The sequence below is a fragment of the Pinus tabuliformis genome, chromosome 4_1, assembly GCF_031772625.1.
Source record: "Pinus tabuliformis cultivar Carrire ecotype Pingquan chromosome 4_1, CPIR1, whole genome shotgun sequence".
NCBI classification, from domain to species: Eukaryota; Viridiplantae; Streptophyta; class Pinopsida; order Pinales; family Pinaceae; genus Pinus; species Pinus tabuliformis.
Window position 1 is genome coordinate 845,237,436 of NC_142303.1, and position 20,050 is coordinate 845,257,485.

General features: G+C 36.2%; 1 protein-coding gene across 1 annotated transcript; it reads right to left on the bottom strand.

Moving 5' to 3' along the window:
- Positions 1-322: 322 nt before the first annotated feature.
- LOC149178864 (amino acid transporter AVT3C-like) lies at positions 323-1,216 on the bottom strand. The gene is made up of 3 exons (XM_089422262.1): positions 1,009-1,216; positions 577-905; positions 323-469 (listed from the first exon to the last, which is right to left on the bottom strand). The coding sequence occupies exons 1-3, from the start codon at positions 1,214-1,216 to the stop codon at positions 323-325; spliced, it is 684 nt and encodes a 227-aa protein (XP_089278388.1).
- Between the last annotated feature and the right edge of the window lie 18,834 nt (positions 1,217-20,050).

Here is a 20,050-nt window from a genome sequence, read left to right on the forward strand (position 1 = left end):
ACCCTGGCCACTTACAAGAATGTTTATTTGCTACAGATTTGAGTAATAGACGAAACTGACCCACCAATGCCAAATACAATGCCGAATACGATGAGCAAGGCATCAGCAAGGATCCATATTAGAGATAATTCATGCCAACAAGCATGCAAATGAAACAGAGCAGAAAATAGAAACACTAAAATACAACCAATATTGCTCCCAATCAGAGATAAAAAAATCTGCAAATGAAGGGACCAGAATTGGCACTATTGTTATCGATAAAATCGCAAGAGATCTGATCATGAAGGAAAACTCCCCTCTGCTAAACCTCACTTCTAGGACTTCATAAACAAGATTCATCATCAGTGGAAATGTGAATAAAAGGTTCAGACATAGGGCAATCTGAACAAAATCTGTGATCCAGCTTTTCCCCAAGTTCAGAGTCACCATATCTCTGGTTGCACTTCCAAAAGAAATATACCCGAATGCTCTGAAACCCCCATAAATGAGAGCAATGAAGAGAAATGCAACGGCCAAAACTCCACCAAATCTATGTTTTTTCTCCATAGCTAATTCCAGGGGCAAAATCATGCTTACCCCTTCAAATGCATAGATTGCTACACCCACTCCATAAGGAATAGCAGAGAAACCAGTGAAAGCCTGAACATCTGGACCCACAGTACTCAATATGGACAACACATCTTGCACCACAACAGTTAGCATTGCAGAAATGTCAACGATATCTGCAAAAATACTAAAAGGGGCCAGATGGGTAAGGGTTCGAATCCCACTCATGATGAGCTCCAGTGGAAAAATGGCCCATATGAAGCCTACCTTCCTGGTAACATCCAACGAGGTAGACAAATAGACTCCATGAGGATTCAACGAGGATTCTTGGGATTTGGGATTGGGCTGTGGTTTGGATCCTGTAAACATGTAAGACAATATTCCCTATGAATATGAGATAACCCACACAAACTCCTGCCATGCAGAGGACCACCATAAAATCCACCATGGCTTTCCCTGTACGTCCGTAAACAGCAAAGCCCAGATCTCCAAAGCTATCTATTTTATGAAATCCTTGCCTTTTGAGGGCCCTCTTAGACCACACCAACATCATCATGCCATAAATGGCAATGCATGCCACCAGTGCCAGTACAATAAGGCCTGAGAGCCATCTAGTCTTCATGAAAGTGTAGGTCAATCCCAGCACTCCTGCTCCTACAATCGATACCATTTTCGACTGTAAATATGTTTTCCACCCCACACCTGGAAGGATTTGCATTTGAAGAAACACAAATGGAATGAAAGGGTGACTACTAGGGCTGAATTTGTGACTTCTTTTATCAAAACTTTGATGCTTACACCCTAGATGATTGCTTCTTAACCCTCAAAATAAGAATCAGAGAGGCCGCATGAAAGAGTTCCGCCAAGGCACCCCACTTGTAGAGATTATTTCTCCTCTGCAAGTAGTTTCCATGTATATGGATGGGCTGAATAGTCCATCCAAGGATATGTCAAAGCAGTCAAAGCCTTAAAGCCTACTTGAAGACATGTATATTTAGAGATTTCCAGAAGATGCTTTACAACAAAAGATTATTTATTAAAAAAAAACAGTGAGGGCTAATACTATGGGAATTGAAAATCCCCTGTAATAACCACTGTCCGACAACCTAATTAAAATTATTTTTCCTGTTTACTGAAGCCTTAGCCTACAAACTATGTGCTTCTACCTGCAACTTCAAAAATATCAGTATCAGAAAATGATAGCACTGAATGATATCCAATAAAAAGAGTTACAATCCATATTAGAAACCATAAATCCATGCTTAATGCTGTGATTGCATTGATAGCAACACAAGCAATTTGATAAATACAAGCACTGCACTTTGATTTTGGCAGTCGATAATAATATTACATCTTTACATTAATTTTGGTTTGAACCTCTGAAGCTCAAGGCCCAAATATAACTCCATGCTTATTGGGTTTTCATGTTCTTGACATGGCTTGGAACCTCCACCCTGGCCACTTACAAGAATGTTTATTTGCTACAGATTTGAGTAATAGACGAAACTGACCCACCAATGCCAAAGACAATGCCGAATACGATGAGCAAGGCATCAGCAAGGATCCATATAAGAGATAATTCATGCCAACAAGCATGCAAATGAAACAGAGCAGGAAATAGAAACCCTAAAATACAACCAATACTGCTCCCAATCATAGATAAAAAATTTGCAAATGAAGGGACCAGAATTGACACTATTGTTATCGAGAAAATCGCAAGATATCTGATCATGAAGGAAAACTCCCCTCTGCTAAACCTCCCTTCTAGGACTTCATAAACAGGATTCATCATCAGTGGAAATGTGAAGAAAAGGTTCAGAACAAAATCCGTGATCCAGCTTTTCCCCAAGTTCAGAGTCACCAAATCTCTGGTTGCACTTCCAAAAGCAATATACATGAATGCTCCGAAACCCCCATAAATGAGAGCAATGAAGAGAAATGCAATGGCCAAAACTCCACCAAATCTATGTTTTTTCTCCATAGCTAATTCCAGGGGCAAAATCATGCTTACCCCTTCAAATGCATAGATTGCTACACCCACTCCATAAGGAATAGCAAAGAAACCAGTGAAAGCCTAAACATCTGGACCCACAGTACTCAATATGGACAACACATCTTGCACCACAACAATTAGCATTGCAGAAATGTCAACGATATCTGCAAAAATACTAAAAGGGGCCAGATGGGTAAGGGTTCGAATCCCACTCATGATGAGCTCCAGTGGGAAAATGGCCCATATGAAGCCTACCTTCCTGGTAACATCCAACGAGGTAGACAAATAGCCTCCATGAGGATTCAACGAGGATTCTTGGGATTTGGGATTGGGCTGTGGTTTGGATCCTGTAAACACGTAAGACAGAGTATTCCCTATGAATATGAGATAACCCACACAAACTCCTGCCATGTAGAGGACCACCATAAAATCCACCATGGCTTTCCCTGTACTTCCATAAACAGCAAAGCCCAAATCTCCAAAGCTATATTTTCTGAAATCCTTGCCTTTTGAGGGCCCTCTTAGACCATACCAACAGCGTCATGCCATAATAGGCAATGCATGCCACCAGTGCCAGTACAATAAGGCTTGAGGGCCATCCAGTCTTCATGAAAGTGTAGGTCAATCCTAGCACTCCTGCTCCTACAATCAATACCATTTTCGACTGTAAATATGTCGGGATTAATGGAGGCTACAAGGAATCAGAGTATCTTCCATGAATTCAAAAAACTGTTAACCCCGCACCCACCCTTGATTTTCATCTTCAGAAGTTTTCTTCCCACACCAAAAACCGTTGCTGACCCAAATCAGACGAGAAGACAGAGATACAAAAATGTGAGAACCAGAATCATAAAACAGGAAGCAGATAAAAAAATATGCGAACTGGGGATTCGGCTCCAAAAATCTGAGAATCCAAACCAAAAATGCTCTGAATACCGCCACCCACTTCGATATACCCATAAAATTTCCCTGTGTCGCTTCAGACCTCAGGGCGAGCGACTCTTCACTGATCAGAATGTTCTTCATTGATGATCTAATGGCTGGAGAATATTTAATCATCTAACAATCCATTTAACGGCCCACATCGAGACACGGTTGCATGGAGGGGAGTTCGTTTCAGAGGGAACGCCTTACGGCGTAATAAGATTTGTCGCGCCATAAAATAAGTTATAAAATAAAACTCAAATTCCATTTTTCAAGATTATTATTATATTACTTCCACAAGAATCTTTAAAGTCTTTGAGACATACTTGGTGATAAAAGCTGCACATGTTTTAACCATATTTTGGATGAATCATTACCAGCCCCAATTTCATCTCAATAAATTAAATATATTTATAATTATATAAAAGTGATTATGCGGAAAGCAAAAGTGAAGCACGACCGTGATGCAACACTAATTTTTTAATTATTTAAATGAAAAAAGTTTTAACACATTAAGTAAAATTTGATAGAAGCCACTGCGTCATTGAAATTTTTTAGGAAGTTCTAAGCGGTCTTGCTATGAGTTATATATATTAATAGGAGTTTTTATAGTGTGATTTTTTGGAGTTTCCGGTGCTGGAATTTGATGGAAAAATTTAAGGTGAAATCTTGATTTGTTTTATTTAAACTAGTTTTTTTACTGTATATATGGATTCAGCACCATGAAAAACCCTAGGGCACTTCTATTGTGCAGGGTTTACCCATCAAACTTGTGATTTCAATGAATTCTTGCTAGATTTTAGAGAGATTAGACCAAAAAAATCCACCGGAAATACTTCCAAAAAGTCGCACTAAAGACAATTCCTATGTTAATATATTCGCAACTTCATACATAAGTCTCACCCTTTGATATTAGTCCTTTGTATTTAACTAGGAAATGAATTGTCTAGACTTTAGAGTACATTCTGTCGTGAAACTCAAGAAAATTAAAACAATTTTTAATGCAGTTGTCTAAATAAATCTATGGTCAGAAATTAAATTATGAAATGAAAACTAGAATGGAGCATCAACAAAGAAATGGTAATGGCATCATTCCATTGGAACTTGTGTGTTGCAGAAGTGACACTTATAGTAGTGACCGCCATTTTCTTGTAACTTTCTTTGATTCACAAGTTATTTGCAATCTTGCACCTTTTTTCTACTTGTTGGTGGCTGGAACTATCTTATAACATATATATAACATATAAGTAAATTAAAATATGCTCATTTGTTTTGTTTCCGTAACTTTTCTTGAAAGAAAAAATGGTGCCTTCCAAACACAATCTAAAACCCTAATTTACATTTTGAGCGCACGAAACCTTTTCACAACCAACAGTGTGGTTTGATTCTCCTGCTTACCTGAGTGATATCGTTCAAACCCAAAGGTGGGCCATTGTTCATGTGTGAGCATAACCATTTTTCAGTGCATGATTTGAAACCCTTCAAATTATATATACCATGGTTTGGAAGGAAGTTGTTTCAGTATTGCACAGGGCCCAGCAACTTCACAAGCCACTGCTGATCTTCACTGTATTTCTCACATCTGTTATCAGATTTGGCTTCTACTTTTATCTCATTAGCACCCACCGATGTAAGACCTGGCGAGGAATCCCACCAGGCACTTTTGGATGGCCTTTGATCGGCGAAACATTACAATTTCTACGATCCCAAAGGAAGGGAAATCCTCGTGAATTCTTTCACATTCAGATGCAGAAATATGGAAACATGAATTCTTTCACATTCAGGCGCAAAGAAATGGAAACGTGAATTATTTCACATTTAGATGCAAAAGTATGGAAACATGTTCACCACTTCTCTTGTTTGCCACCCAACTATGGTACTTTGCAGCCTCGAAGGCAACCACTTCTTGTTCTCTAACGAGAAAAAACCAGTAGAAGCGGTGGCTCTTCGACTTCACACAACGCGCTCCATGTTATCAGCGACAACCAAACAAATTTCACAGCATTCAAAAATATTTAAATATATTTTTCACAATATCACTTCGCTGTCCCTCGTGCCACAACCGTGGATTTGAGACTCACACGAAGGATCTTTGAACCATATTCACTTCCTATACAATCTCGGTCATCTATTAAAAATAAAAATAAAAAGTCAGCACTGGCTCATCCACCTGAGGTTGAAATAGGGAAGCCTTGGGCTAATGATATGTTGGAAACCCGACTGAGTATTTCCCTAGTGCCTCCTCCAACCAGCCCAAGTCTTAGCATATACTAGTTATAGTACTAGTCCCACACATCCATAAAAAAATATTCATAAACCATAAAAAAGATGCATATAAATAGTTTATATTAATTTATATAAGTTATATAATTTAGTCCAAAACGGGCCAACATATTGATTGAGCCAACAAGTGTGAAACACCAAACCTTAACATCACAAGTTGACAAGACATAATGTCCCAAGTATCTCCAGCTCTAAATTACCAAATAAGTCAAAATGAACTACAATACATTCCATTGAATTCTATCTAAGAGTACACCTATTCCATCAAATAGTCACCCACTGCTTTTCACTAAAGCAACACATCCCATTGCTCAGTAATACCTGCAAAAGAATAGGTGAAATGTGTGTCAGCCATATGTACATGTGCATTTAACCATTTAACCCTTTGAAGACAATAAATGACAACATTCAATTTAGGAATTAGTTCAGAAGATGCAATAAATGACACCAACCCTTTCAATTCAAGGATTAAACACACCAACCTTTTCAATTCAGGAATTAAACACAAGAAAGAACAAGGATCAACCATGAAATATGATCATTCATTTGATCATGTACAAATCAATCCAGACAATACATTTGAATTTGGGAGATGGCAATCCATGCCAATCTTCCCTACCAATTAAATTATATATCAAAAAACTATAAAACATCAATTCTTACTGGTTTTCATTTCAAACATTCATTCTAGCCATCAATTGTTGTATACTGGTCTATTTTTGTATGGTTAGTTTTTCTTTTCTAATAAAAATTACAGATTTATAAACATGTGCTTGGTTATTTCTTCTTGTGTTGAGGTTTCCTTAGTTGTTGGTGCTTACAAATAGGGAAATTTCCTTAAGTTAAACAAGACATTCATGAGAAAAATACAAACCATCAAAGAGACACATTAACACAGTGTTTTCATGAAGGAGTTCGCCCCTTGTGGGCTACATCTCCTTGGTCCAACATCCATGGCTTGGGCCTTTGTATTATCTCAATGTGGAAAAAATGTTGTTTACAAATTTCTATGGCTCCTAATACCTGCACCAATATGTTAAAAATTTCCAAATTAAGCAAAAATGACTATTGGATCTCTGAAAACTGACTCTGGCTGCTTTTGGTATGATCCCTTCCTTGGTGGCTCTAGGTTTCCCTAAACTTCCCTATGGTAAAATCACCTATATAATTCTTCTATTGCCTCTAAAACCTATACCAAATTCTTCAAAAGGTCTAAATCATCCAAAATTGACTATTAATTTTCTAAAATTGGTCAAAACTTGAGCAAGATATGCTTCATTTACTTTTTCCCTAGGAAACTCCGCTAAATTTGGAGGAGACTCCAGTTAGCACCGCCAAAACTGGTAGTTCTGTCGAACTTGGTGTTTCCTCCAAAATATTTGCCAACTTAATTTGTCATTAACGAAGGGTTAATTAGCCTTAAGCGTGATTATGGGCGCGCTTAACGCTGGCCCTAACCCTTGGTTTCGGCACTTCGTTGCATGGGATGGGGGGCTAGCCCGCAAGACTGGCTCCCTCCGCCACCGCTGTCGGTGCTATACACATTAAATAAAATGTCATGTGCATCGTTTTCAAGTTCCCCGTTGTGGTCCAATGGCAAAGCAATACAATTGGGAGGGGGAGGTCACAGGTTCAACCCTGCCCTTTGCCCATCTGATATATATTTTGCCCACACCAAATTTAAATGCGCCATTGGATTTATTCAGACTTTGAACATAACATATAATATTTAAAATGCGCATTTGTATAGTTGGAAACTTTGGGGTGTTTAAATTATATGCGGATTTGGATTGAATTAATATTAAAAATATTTAATATATAAAATATATATATATATAATATTATAATATAAAATATAGTTAAAAACCATATAATATAAAATAAAATTATATATATATATATATATATATATATATATATATAACTAAAAAAATTCAAAATCCACGTTGGAGGCCAATTAGGCAATTTCACCTTCACACAATCAAACTGGCGAATCCAGAGGTGACACTTGTCACAGTCCCATTGGGCGAAAATTGAAGAAGGTTCCCCTTACTGACTGGACTACTCATTGGACTTCCATGTCATCATTCTATCCTATTCTAAATTTCTTTTCGCTGTTTAGGAAAACAAGCAGTAGGCCTTTTCTCCTTTATTCGGACTTTGTTTTCAGGGAAACAATTTGTGTTGTGATCGTCTTGATGAGACAGACACACTCGTATAGTTTTCGAGCCAATTCGAGAACTTTGATTTTTGAGCTAAATACTAAGCACCTACTCATTCCTCCCCACTAGAAGCTTTTTGGACCCCAAAAGACAAGTAGATGAGGGTACAACCCCCTCACCTTTTTAAGCTCAATCCAATTGTGTTTTGACGAATTTGTTTCCTTGAGCTCCTCTCTAAGGAAATCAATATTCACTTGCCTTGAGGACCTCACTCTATAATACCTGTACTTGTCTTTGCCCTTTTCAAGCTGATCTTGCACTGTTTGTTGCACCATTTTTAGTCGTTCATAAAAACATATGGTTTTGTCCATGTCGCCATCAAAAGTAACATCCTTCTTACCAAAACGACATAACAAAATATAATGCAAATGGATGAAAAATTTCACTACTTGGTTATCATGACTCAAGCCCAGTTGTACATTTTGAAAGTACGAAATTTTCTGAACATAAATTTCATGTAAAACATAATGACGTCTAAGTACAATAGTTACATAACCGATAGGCCTAAAATGCATAACAATGAACTTGCTCCTTATACCTCTTTTGTACCTTCGAACCAAGTGAAAATTTTGACAAGTATCCATCCAATGAAAGTGCATGGATCACTGCAACTTAATCTTTACACCATGGAAATCTTCTAAATGAAATAAGATGGTGAAGTTGCTTCCATAAACCTGAAAGTCAAACGAACCTTTCAATTATGAAAGAGCATAAAAAAGAATTGAACTGATTTTTTGGTTTGAAGCAACACATGCCTCTTGTTGTTTGCCTCCCCACTGGAAGACTTGCACAAACATGACAATGCATGCCAAGGAGCTTCGAAAGAAGAAATTTCAACAACAACTCTCTTCCAACATTGGGTTGCTCCCAACAAACCTCTTATCAAAATGACGATCTTGGGTGTTGACCAATCAACAATGGCATCCAACTTGGAGAGGCTTGCCTTCAACTCTCTAATATCATGGCCCAAATGCATCAAAGAAGTGAAACCCAACTTGTACTTTGATATATTCAAAACATCAAACAATTTTCCTTCATAGATGACATGTGCATAAGAAAACTTTCTAAACATGTTTATGTCACCCAAGTACATAATTTCTTCAAGAAATGACTCTTTTTTGCCATAACTCAAATACATGTATGTAGTAGAAGTGCTATAAAGAACTCACAACATTAGAAGCCATACAAACCATTCTTGTTTGGTGTTATGTATATTCTTGCATTGACCTCTTTTTACAACTTTGCTTTGGAGAAAACTACTCCTTTTGTCCTCTTTCTTGAAATACTTACCATTCCTCTTTGGAACCATAACCATCGGTGCACAAAATGGCATAAGGGATGATTGAATGAGCCCATTGTTGAACAAACTTTTGCATTGCATTAGTGTCTCTACACTTTGCAATTTTGTCAACCCTTACATGTTAACATCACAAAGAGAAACCTCTTGCTGCAAAGATATTTCATGTGAAGTTTCTTTCTCATTAAAGGACGATTCTTTCACAACCTAAAATACTTCATCACTCTAATGAACTGAACCAACCAAATCAGAATTGAAACTTGCATTACATGCAACAACATTTTCATAAACAATATCATCATTTGGCTTGAACATGAGAAGTACTAAACTTTTACTTGAATTCACTAGTCTTTTTGCCTGCCCTGCATTAACCAAAGAAATGTTCAGCATTTTGTGATGGCCTCTCTCTACGTACTCCACACCATCCTTGAAAAAGTGATACTTATTTTCGTGGCGATAAAAGACTGCTTTCCGGTCATACAAATATTGACTACCCAACACCACACTTGAAATATCAAGTGGTACCACATCTAACTCTACTTCGTCAACAAAATTTGTAGTGATTGCAAATTTAAACAAACATTTTCTTGTAATCTGTAAATTGGTGTCTCTTGTTATCCATCCCAAAGGGTATGGTTTATGGTGAGGTATAGTTTCAAGATTCCATCTGTTGACTAAGTCTTCAGAGATTATATTCGCTTATGACTCACTATTGAAGAGTGTGTCAATCTTGGTGTGTTTAAATATGACCCTAACATGAAATAACTCAATTCGTCTCTTTTCATCTGGAGTAGTAGTAGTGTTATAGTTTTGTGAACTAGTGCTTGCAATATCTTGTTTTCCTTTGATTTGCATGACAATGATTTTGTTTTCATCACCTGATTCAGAACCTAAATTTTCTCGAGTGATAGAAGTGGTTTTCTATTTCCCTTTATTATTGAACTTATTTGGTCTCATTTCTGGATGCAATTTCCAGCAGTAGGCTTCATCATGCCCCTGTTTAGAACAGTGTTTGCATGTGATTTTCTCCCCTTCTTTCTTCACACTTGCATTTTTCTTTCCCTTCCATTTTCCACCCATCTCTTTCTCCTTACCCTTAGGTGGCTTTTTATTACTACTCTCTTCATAAGTGTTCATTCCTCTAGATTCAAGATATGTGGCTTGCACACATACTTCATCCAAATTATTTGGATTGAACATAAGAATAGTGTGTTTAAGATAGGAATGTAAACCCCCAATATATTTCAATAGTGTATCTTGGGAATTAAAATTCACTCCTATTAACAAAGCCCTTCTCCTTTCTACAACTTTAACCTTGTGGAATTAAAATTGCACAACCTTTTGCTCTGATACCAACTTGACCTGTTTTTGTATGATTAGTTTTGTTGTGATAATAAAAATTACAGATTTATAAACATGTGCTTTCTTATTGCTTCTTGTGTCGAGGTTTCCTTAGTTGTTGGTGCTTACAAACAAGTAAATTTCCTTAAGTTAAACAAGGCATTCATGAGCAAAATAGCTTCAGAAAGAAAAACTGAACAACGAACATGTACAGTACAACAAACCATTAAAGATACACATAAAGATAGTGTTTTGATGAAGGAGTTCACCCCTCTTGGGCTACATCTCCTTGGTCCAACTTCCATGCCTTGAGCCTCTATATTAGCTCAATGTGGAAAAACTATTGTTTATAAAGCTCTACGGCTCCTCATACCTGCACCAATGTGTTAAAAATGTCCAAATCAACCAAAAATGACTATTGGATCTCTAAAAATTGACTCTAGCTGCTCTGGGTATGACCCCCTTCCTTGGTGGCTGTAGGCTTCTTTGAACTTCCCTGTGGAAAAATCACCTGTATAAGTCTTCTATTGCCTTTGATACCTGTACCAATGTTTTCAGAAGTTAGAAATCATCCAAATATGACTAATGATTTTCTAAAATTGGTCGAAAATTGAACAAGATATGCTTCATTTATTTTTTCCCTAGGAAACCCCACTAAATCTGGAGGAGACTATAGTTAGCACCGCCAAAACTAGTAGTTCTGTCGAACTTGGTGTTTCCTCCAATATCTCCACCAACTTAATCTTCCATTAACAAAGGGTTAATTAGCCTTAAGTGTGATTATGGGTGTGCTTAATGCTGGCCCTAGCCTTTGGTTTCGACACTTGGTTGAATGGGGAGGGCACTAGCTCCCTCCGCCCCCACCGTCGGCATTGTACGCATTAAATAAAATTTCATGTGCATCATTTTCAAGTTCCCCGTTGTGGTTCAATGGAAAAGCAATATAGTTGGGAGGGGGAGGTCACAGGTTCAAACCTACCCATCCGATGTATATTTTTCCCACACCAAATTTAAATGTGTCATTGGATTTATTCGGACTTTGAACATAGCATATAATATTTAAAATGCGCATTTGTATAGTTGGAAACTTTGGGGTGTTTAAATTATATGCGGATTTGGATTGAATTAATATTAAATATATTAAATATATATATATATATATATATATATATATATAGATATATATCTATATATATATATATATATATATATATATATATATATATATATAAAATATAGTTAAAAACCATATAATATAAAATAAAATTATATATATATATAATAATATTTAAATAACTAAAAAAATGTGAATTCCACCTTGGAGGCCAATTAAGCAATTTCACCTTCACACAACCAAACTGGTGAATCCGGAGGTGACACTTGTCATAGCCCCATTGAGAGAAAACTGAAGAAGATTCCCCTTGCTGACTGGATTTCTGACATGACTGCCATGTCATCATCTGTCCTATTCTGCAATTTTTTTAGCTGTTTAGGAAAACAAACAACAAGCCTTTTCTCCTTCATCTGGACTCCATTTTCGGTGAAACGAATTGCATTGCGATCATCTTGATGAGACAGATGCAGTGGTACATATTTCGAGCCAATCTAAGAACTTTTATTTTTGAGCTAAATATTGAGCACCTGATCAGAGACATATAATCAATGTTCAGACACTGCTATATTCATTCTATTCATCAGCTGCTGGATACATACAAATAGAGTGTGTGCAAAGTGTTATATTCATTATATTCATCGGTTGCTGGACACATACAGGTTTGTTTTTGTTGAATAATGTTATCATTTTTGTTGAATAATGTTATGGAGACATACAAGTTTGTTTTTGTTGAATAATGTTATCATTTTTGTTGAATAATGTTATTTTTGTTGAGAGATAAGGGTAAATTAAAGCCATTATAGCCAATATCACTTGTTAAATAGATCACAAGATCTGATCAGAGAAGCATTTCTATATGAATAACAGACCCACTAATTTAGAATCCAATTTCAATGCCACTGTAACCTCAAATCTGACCCCTGAAATTCAGTATCAAACTACTATAATAGCAAATAATATCCTTTCACAGTTCTGAAGATGATGCATATAAATTTATAAATTTATAATCCTAAATATGATGCATCCCAGAGTGCAGGATCATGTTTATTCTTTGAAGGAAATGAAGCTACTTGGAGGAGATCTTTGACCTCCTTAAGGGGAATGGCCTAGGAACTTTATGAATTCAAAGAGAAAATTTTGATGTGAGGTAGATTCACTGTCTGGTTAGATAAGAATTTCAAAATGAATTACAGACCCACTCATTTAGAAATTCTCTTTTAATTATTAGAATATCAAATTAAGACGAGATAACTACAAGATTACAGGAGTAGAATTACAAGGAATTAGGCAATTGAGATGCAACATATAATCATTTATTTTGTTATGAGGAATAATATGATCAATGTGTTTAAGATCCTACAGACCGACCCATAGACATTAAAATGCTATTTAATCATGATGATAATGTAGAGGTAGCATATGACTTTATTTCGCTTGATTCCACTGGTCTTCTCATGATGGGGGAGGAAGAAGCTTGATTCCACTGGTCTGCTCATGATGGGGGAGGAAGAAGAATTTTAGGAGGAGGAAGTGTACTTAAATGATGACCATTCCTTTAACCTGTACCCTACCTAGCTCAGAATGGTGTTTGATAATATCATGCTAGATGTGAAAAATAAATATGACCCTCATGGCCTTCTTAAAGTTTTTCAGTTTATTCAAACAATTATTTGATTTTCCTGTGTTCTTATACTAGTCTTTTCATCCTCCTTCTTATCGAGTTTCATTGTGTTGTGCTTTAATTAGGATCGTTTCAACTAGTCTTACTCCTCTGTCTCGCAGGGTTCACTTAGGTGCAGTGTTTATAACAACATCAAGTTTTCTTTCTTTCTCTGGTATCCTTTACTCAGAGGTTTATAATCTCTTACCATTGGCCTGCTATTGTACTATTGTATGGGTGGAATCATAACAGATTTGTCTTTTCTTTCAGTCAATGAAAGGGATGCATATTCAGTGTGCATAACACCCATTCTCTCTCTCTTTCAATTGAGTGTGCCTTCTTTGTTTTCTGAGGCTTTCACTTGCAAGAAAAAAAAGAACTAAAACTAAACCCTTAGACTTTTAGAATTTGAAAGAGAATAACTACATAAAGAGACTAAAACTAAGAACCCTTAATCTATATATCTTCCAGATAATTCATATTTTTACCAACTAGGAATAAAATGAATACCCATAACAAAATGAATGCCAAGAACAATGATTTGAGGACACAAAAAGCTAGTTGTGTTGAAGAAATTGTGTTATGTCAAAGATGTTACAAAAATAAAAAGGAATAGATCTTCCTCTTAACTCATATTTTTACAAACTAGGTATAAAATGAATGCCAAGAACAATGATTTGAGGACACAAAGAGCTAGTTGTGTTGAAGAAATTATGTTATGTCAAAGCTATTACAAAAAGAAAAAGGAATAACTCTTCCTCATAACTCATATTTTTACCAACTAGGAATAGAAAGAATGCCAAGAACAATGATTTGAGGACACATAAAGCTATTTGTGTTGAAGAAATTGTGTTATGTGAAAGATGTTACAAAAAGAAAAAGGAATAGCTCTTCCTGATAAATCATATTTTTACCAACTAGGAATAGAATGAATGGCAAGAACAATGATTTGAGGACACACAAATCTATTTGTGTTGAATAAATTGTGTTATGTCAAAGTTGTTACAAAAATAAAAAGAATAACTCTTCCTGATAACTCATATTTTTATGAACTAGGAATAAAATGAATGCCAAGAACAATGATTTGAGGACACAAAAAGCTAGTTGTGTTGAAGAAATTGTGTTATGTCAAAGTTGTTACAAAAATAAAAGGGAATAGCTCTTCCTCATAACTCATAGTTTTACCAACTAAGAATAGAATCAACGCTAAGAACAAAATGAATGCCAATAACAATGATTTGAGGACATAGAAAGCTAGTTGTGTTGAAGAAATTGTGTTATGTCAAAGTTGTTACAAAAAGAAAAAGGAATATCTCTTCCTCATAACTCATATTTTTACCAACTAATAATCAATAAAGAAGCTAAATTGCAACAAAGGGTCAATTCCACTGTAACCTCAAATCCAACCCCTACAATTAAATAACACACTACTATAATATCAATGCTTCAGACCTGATATTTTTCGACAGTCTGTAATAAGTCACCATTGAGGAGAAGTAAGCTCACAAGTGATTGAAAAAATAGGCTCCAATAATCAATAACATGCAACAAACCTTAGAAGATCCTCATACCCTAGACAAATAAATCAAATAAAGCCCACAACCCTGCAAGAGAAATCTAGAAAGATTTTTTATGCGTGAATTTTATGTATGAATTTTTATGTGTGAATCCTCACTGTTTCTTTCTAGATTTCTTGTTTCTTTCTATGAATTTAATTATTCCAAGCCTGTTGTAGTATGAAATTTTATGTGTGAAAACCCTTCCAATTATGAGTTTCAGATCCGAGATGTATTCAGTTACAATATATAGATAAAGCACTAATTGTTGTTGCTCATTCATTGCAAAGGCCAATGAATTATCTTGTTTTCTAATACAATTTTTTAAAATCAGAATTTAAAGGTAACTCTGCATGTTGTTGTATCCATGCCAAGAGTTTCTATTTCAGATCGTACAAGGAATAGGAGGAGACGAGGGGAAAGGGGGTTTCCAACTGCGATCTAGTGAATCAGATGAAGATAGGGTGGGTGATGTGAATGCTCCCAATGCACCCAGTAATGTCATTGAAAAGAACATCATGGTTGTAGCTCATTATATTCCACCATCAACCACAAAGTCACCTTCAATCACAGTGCAAGGTGCAAGTTCAACAAAGAAAATCAGTGCCATCAGAGGCTAGACAAAGCAAGACATGCTAGCTGCAATTGATGACATCGAGTTTAAGGGACATTCAATTCGTGCCTCTGAACAAAAACATGGTATTGCCACCTCTAACATACATTATTGGATAGATGGGTTGACTAATACAAAGCGTAGAGGTCTTATTACAGTTATGGCTGAAGAGGAGGAGGAGGAGGTGGTTGAGTGGTGTAAGGAGATGGCTCAATTGGAACATGGGTTAGAGCTTATACAACTTAAATCCACTGTAGCTAAAATATGTCAGGGGAGGCCAAACCCCTTCAAATATGGGTTTCCTGGTCAATCATGGTGGAGTGGTTTTAAAAAAAGGCATCTAGACCTTGTGCCACGTACAACTGATGGCCTTGAGAGAGACATGGCTTTAAATCTATGCCCTGCAATTGTGTCTAAGTTCTATGACACTCTTTCTATTTCATATGAGCAACAATCATATGCCTCAGACCATATATGGAACTGTAATGAAACAGGCTTACAAGTAGGAAGGAATTGTGGTATGCAGGTAATTGCTAAGAGAGGGAGAAGAAATGTGCCTAATATTTTGCCTAAAAGCAGGGAGTGGATCACTATTATTTGTTGTGTCAATGCAATTGGTTCTTCAATCTCATGATTTTATCTATTCAAAGGTAAAACAAAACTAAAAAACTATATATAGAATTGTGAACTAGGTGCATGCATGGCTGCACATCCCCATGCATGGATGATAAAGGAACTATTTCTGAATTGGCTTTGTCACTTTGTTGCATCTATACTAGGTGGTGTCTTGCCTAAAAACAAACACCAACTGGTTTTAGATAGCCATGGAAGCCACATGGTTTTGCAGACAATTGAGGAGGCCAACAATTTTGGCATTGACCTATTAACATTTCCAGCTCATACCACTCACAAAGTGCAACCCCTTAACATCAACATGTTTAGGCATTTCAAGAACGATTTCAGGGTCGAGCGAGCTTTGTGGATGGCAAAGAATCCAGGGGTGGAAGTAAAAAGGTTTGAGCTATCTGAGCTTGCAAGTAAAGCATTTAAAAAGGCTCTCACACCTTATAATATCGAGGCTGGATTTAGGAGGACAACCACTTAATGTTGATGCTCTTATGCATGATATCGGTTGTAGCCAAGCATTTTATATGGAAGGTTAAGAAGTAGAGAACTTACAAGACCATGTTGATGGTCAAGAATATGTTGTTGCTGCTGAAGGTATAATGTCCCTTTCTAAAAGGAACTTCTATGGTAATGATGATGAACATGTGAGTGATACACAGTTCAGTCATGAACCAACTGTCAATATCAAGGAGGTTGTCACACCCATTGAACCACCGACCAATTCTTCATGTGATATTCCATATGAGGCAGTTGATCAACTTAATGAAAATGCAAACTTGATTTCAAATGATAATGAAACAGGATTAAACAATGAGCAATTGAGCATGCCAACCCAAGTAAGCCCACCATCATGGTTGGTAGAGGCCATGATGAATATGAACACACATAATGTGTCTACCACCAATATAGAAAGCATGGACATTCCTTCACAACCATTATAGTTGAACGCCAAAATTGTTCATTATTTTGTGGACAATGGGTCAATGGAAGAGAAGCCTATTCAGGATGAAGTACTTGAAGAAGACAACAATGGGGACCAATCAGTTGTCCTTGAGGTTTAAAGCCAAGTGTTAGGTCTCGAGGAGCATGGGACATCAAAACAGAGAAACCTTGGTGCATTCCTAAAGTTACCAGTAGAGAGAGTGAAGACCTCATCAAGGCACTCAACATCATATCGCCTTGGTTTGGGGAGGAGTTCACAGTTGCTCACATCTAAAGATTCCATGAATTTATTGTTTGAGTCTAAAAGTAAAAAAAATGAAATTCAGGAATCTAAAAAGAGAAAGAAGGAGTTGGACAAGGAAAAGAGAGTTGCAAGGACTGCAGTAGTAGAAGCTCGAGCAAAGGAAAGGTTGGAAAGGCAAAAATCAAGGGAAGATAAAGAACATCATAAACAATTGTTAAGGCAAGAAATGTTCAACAGTTGTTGGAAAAAGGAGTGGGGGTGACAAGAATGAAAGACTATGGTCCAAGACAATTTGAGGCAAAGAGAATGTTTTCCAACACACTGGACCATATTGCAGAGCACACACCATCATACTAAGACTTGATTAACATCCAAGACCCCCATTATCAGCCAGTGGTTATGCCCACCTCTTATACTCCTACCAGTGCATGTTTAAATCCTAATTGTGTTTATATGACACCTGCACTAGGTTCTAGGGTTAGTAACACAAGTGGACACTTGGGCTACTCAGTCCCTCCATGGCTACAAGGAGGAAATTGGAGTCAAGCATATGGAAACATTTAGGCACATCCTAATCAACCAATCTTGGGTAGTCCACCATACTTGGGTCAGGCAGGCAACTCAACAATTTTGGGCAATGCAGGAAATGGAGGCCATCAAACATAGGGGTGGCATGACATAATTTTTGTAACCACATTGCAATGTAAATTTTGTAAGGATGCATTATGTTGATTGGTTTAATAGTAGAAGCTACACTTCTACACAATTAAGGATTATCTAGTTCATCAAATTAAGGAATGCAAATGATAAAAAAGACCATTCTCTTCTACATAGTTACATCAAATTTTACTTGATTTGAGAATGTTTGTTAATGGTCATTGTGATGATCAAGGAACAAAGGTAGATGAACAAAATTCAAGAATTTTAACTTTTTTTTGATAATATGATCTGTGTATAATTGAACCCTGTTTGGATAATTTGATCAAAGTTAGATAAACTGAATTCAAGAATTTGAACTTTGTTGAATTTAATTTTAATTCTACTCTGAAAAATATTTTTATTTTGATGTCAGGTTTTTACATTTTTTCCAATCATCAAAATCTACTTTTTTATTTAGAGAAAATCATTAACCCTAAAGCAATGAATTACTAACAAACAAACAAGCTAACAACATAAATGAATCTAAAGCAATGAATCGCTAACAAACAAACAAGCTAACAACATAAATGACTCTAAAGCAATGAATCACTAACAAATAAACAAGCTAACAACATAAATTAATCTAAAGCAATGAATCGCTAACAAACAAACAATCTAACAACATTTTACTGCTAACAATTTAAATGTATTACATTGCTGACAACTACTAACAGTTTATACTGCTAACAACATTAGGGGAGGGATGCCATTAGGTGAACGGGTCCACGTAGACCAGCCATTATGCCACGTAAACTAGGTGAGGTGTCGTACGACACCTGTCCTCCACCATGCAACACCTGTCCTCCATGCATCGTGACCAGTTCCACCGGTTTAGGTCATGTTAATTTTCCTCGAGAACACATTGAATGGTTGTTGTTTCAATGAATTCCTTATTCTATTCAAGCCTTCTAATTGCTCATTTTTGGTCCCGACACAGTTCCATAAAACAATATACAATCCCTAAAGCTAATTTACAATGACACATAATAATGCATACAATAGAGTAGTTGAACCCACAAATAATTCACAATGGCACACAATAATGCACATAATAACATATAATAGAGACATAGTAACATATAATAGAGGCAAGACTCACCAACACGAATTCCTCTAGCTCGAATTGCTGAGAATACAAAATTACATAGATCAGAAGACTCATAGAAAATCATAAAAAAAATTCATGGAGAATCATCTAGAAAGTAGTATAGAAATTATAGAGACATCTTTATAACAAAAACACTATTTCTAAATTTAAACTCAATTAGAAAGTACTATAACCAGAAGTAATTAACACATTGGTAATAAAAACTTTGAATCAATAGACTGTTTCTTCAACAGAACCCCTTTGTGCACAGAAACCCCCTTGTGCTTCTTGCATTTGCTGCAGGGTAATAATTCACAAATGGCACAAAGTAATGCACACAATAGAGTAGTTGAACCCACAAATAATTCACAATGGCACACAACAGTAATGCATAGTAATGGCACACAGTAATGCATAAAAAAATTCATGGAGAATCATCTAGAAAGTAGTACAAAATTTATAGAGACATCTTTACAACACTAACAATATTTCTAAATTTAAACTCAATTAGAAAGTACTATAACTAGAAGTAATTAACACACTCGCAATAAAAACTTTGGATTAGCAGACAGTTTCTTCAAACCAACGACAATTTCTTAGACATAACCCCCTTGTACTTCTAGCATTTGTTGCATAGTAATAATTCACAAATGGCATAGAGTAGTGCACACAATAGAGTAGTTGAATCCACAAATAATTCATAAAATTCCAGACTTCTTTGCCATTACAACTCAAATATGAAAATAAAGATATCTCCGATAAACTAAAAATTTGGCTCCATCTTGGACACTCAGCATGCAGATTAGTTTGACATGAGCACCTATCAGATTTGTTGAGGGTAATTTCATGAAAAGCCCCTGGTAATGGTGGGAATTTCTCTGTTCATTAAATTGCATTTCAGT

Coding starts and splice junctions, on each gene's coding strand:
- LOC149178864 (XM_089422262.1), bottom strand. CDS start 1,216: ATGGTATCGATTGTAGGAGCAGGAGTGCTGGGATTGACCTACACTTTC. Junction 906..1,008: donor GGGCTTTGCTGTTTACGGAC/GTACAGGGAAAG, acceptor ACATGTTTACAG/GATCCAAACCACAGCCCAAT. Junction 470..576: donor CAATCTATGCATTTGAAGGG/GTAAGCATGATT, acceptor TGGGGGTTTCAG/AGCATTCGGGTATATTTCTT.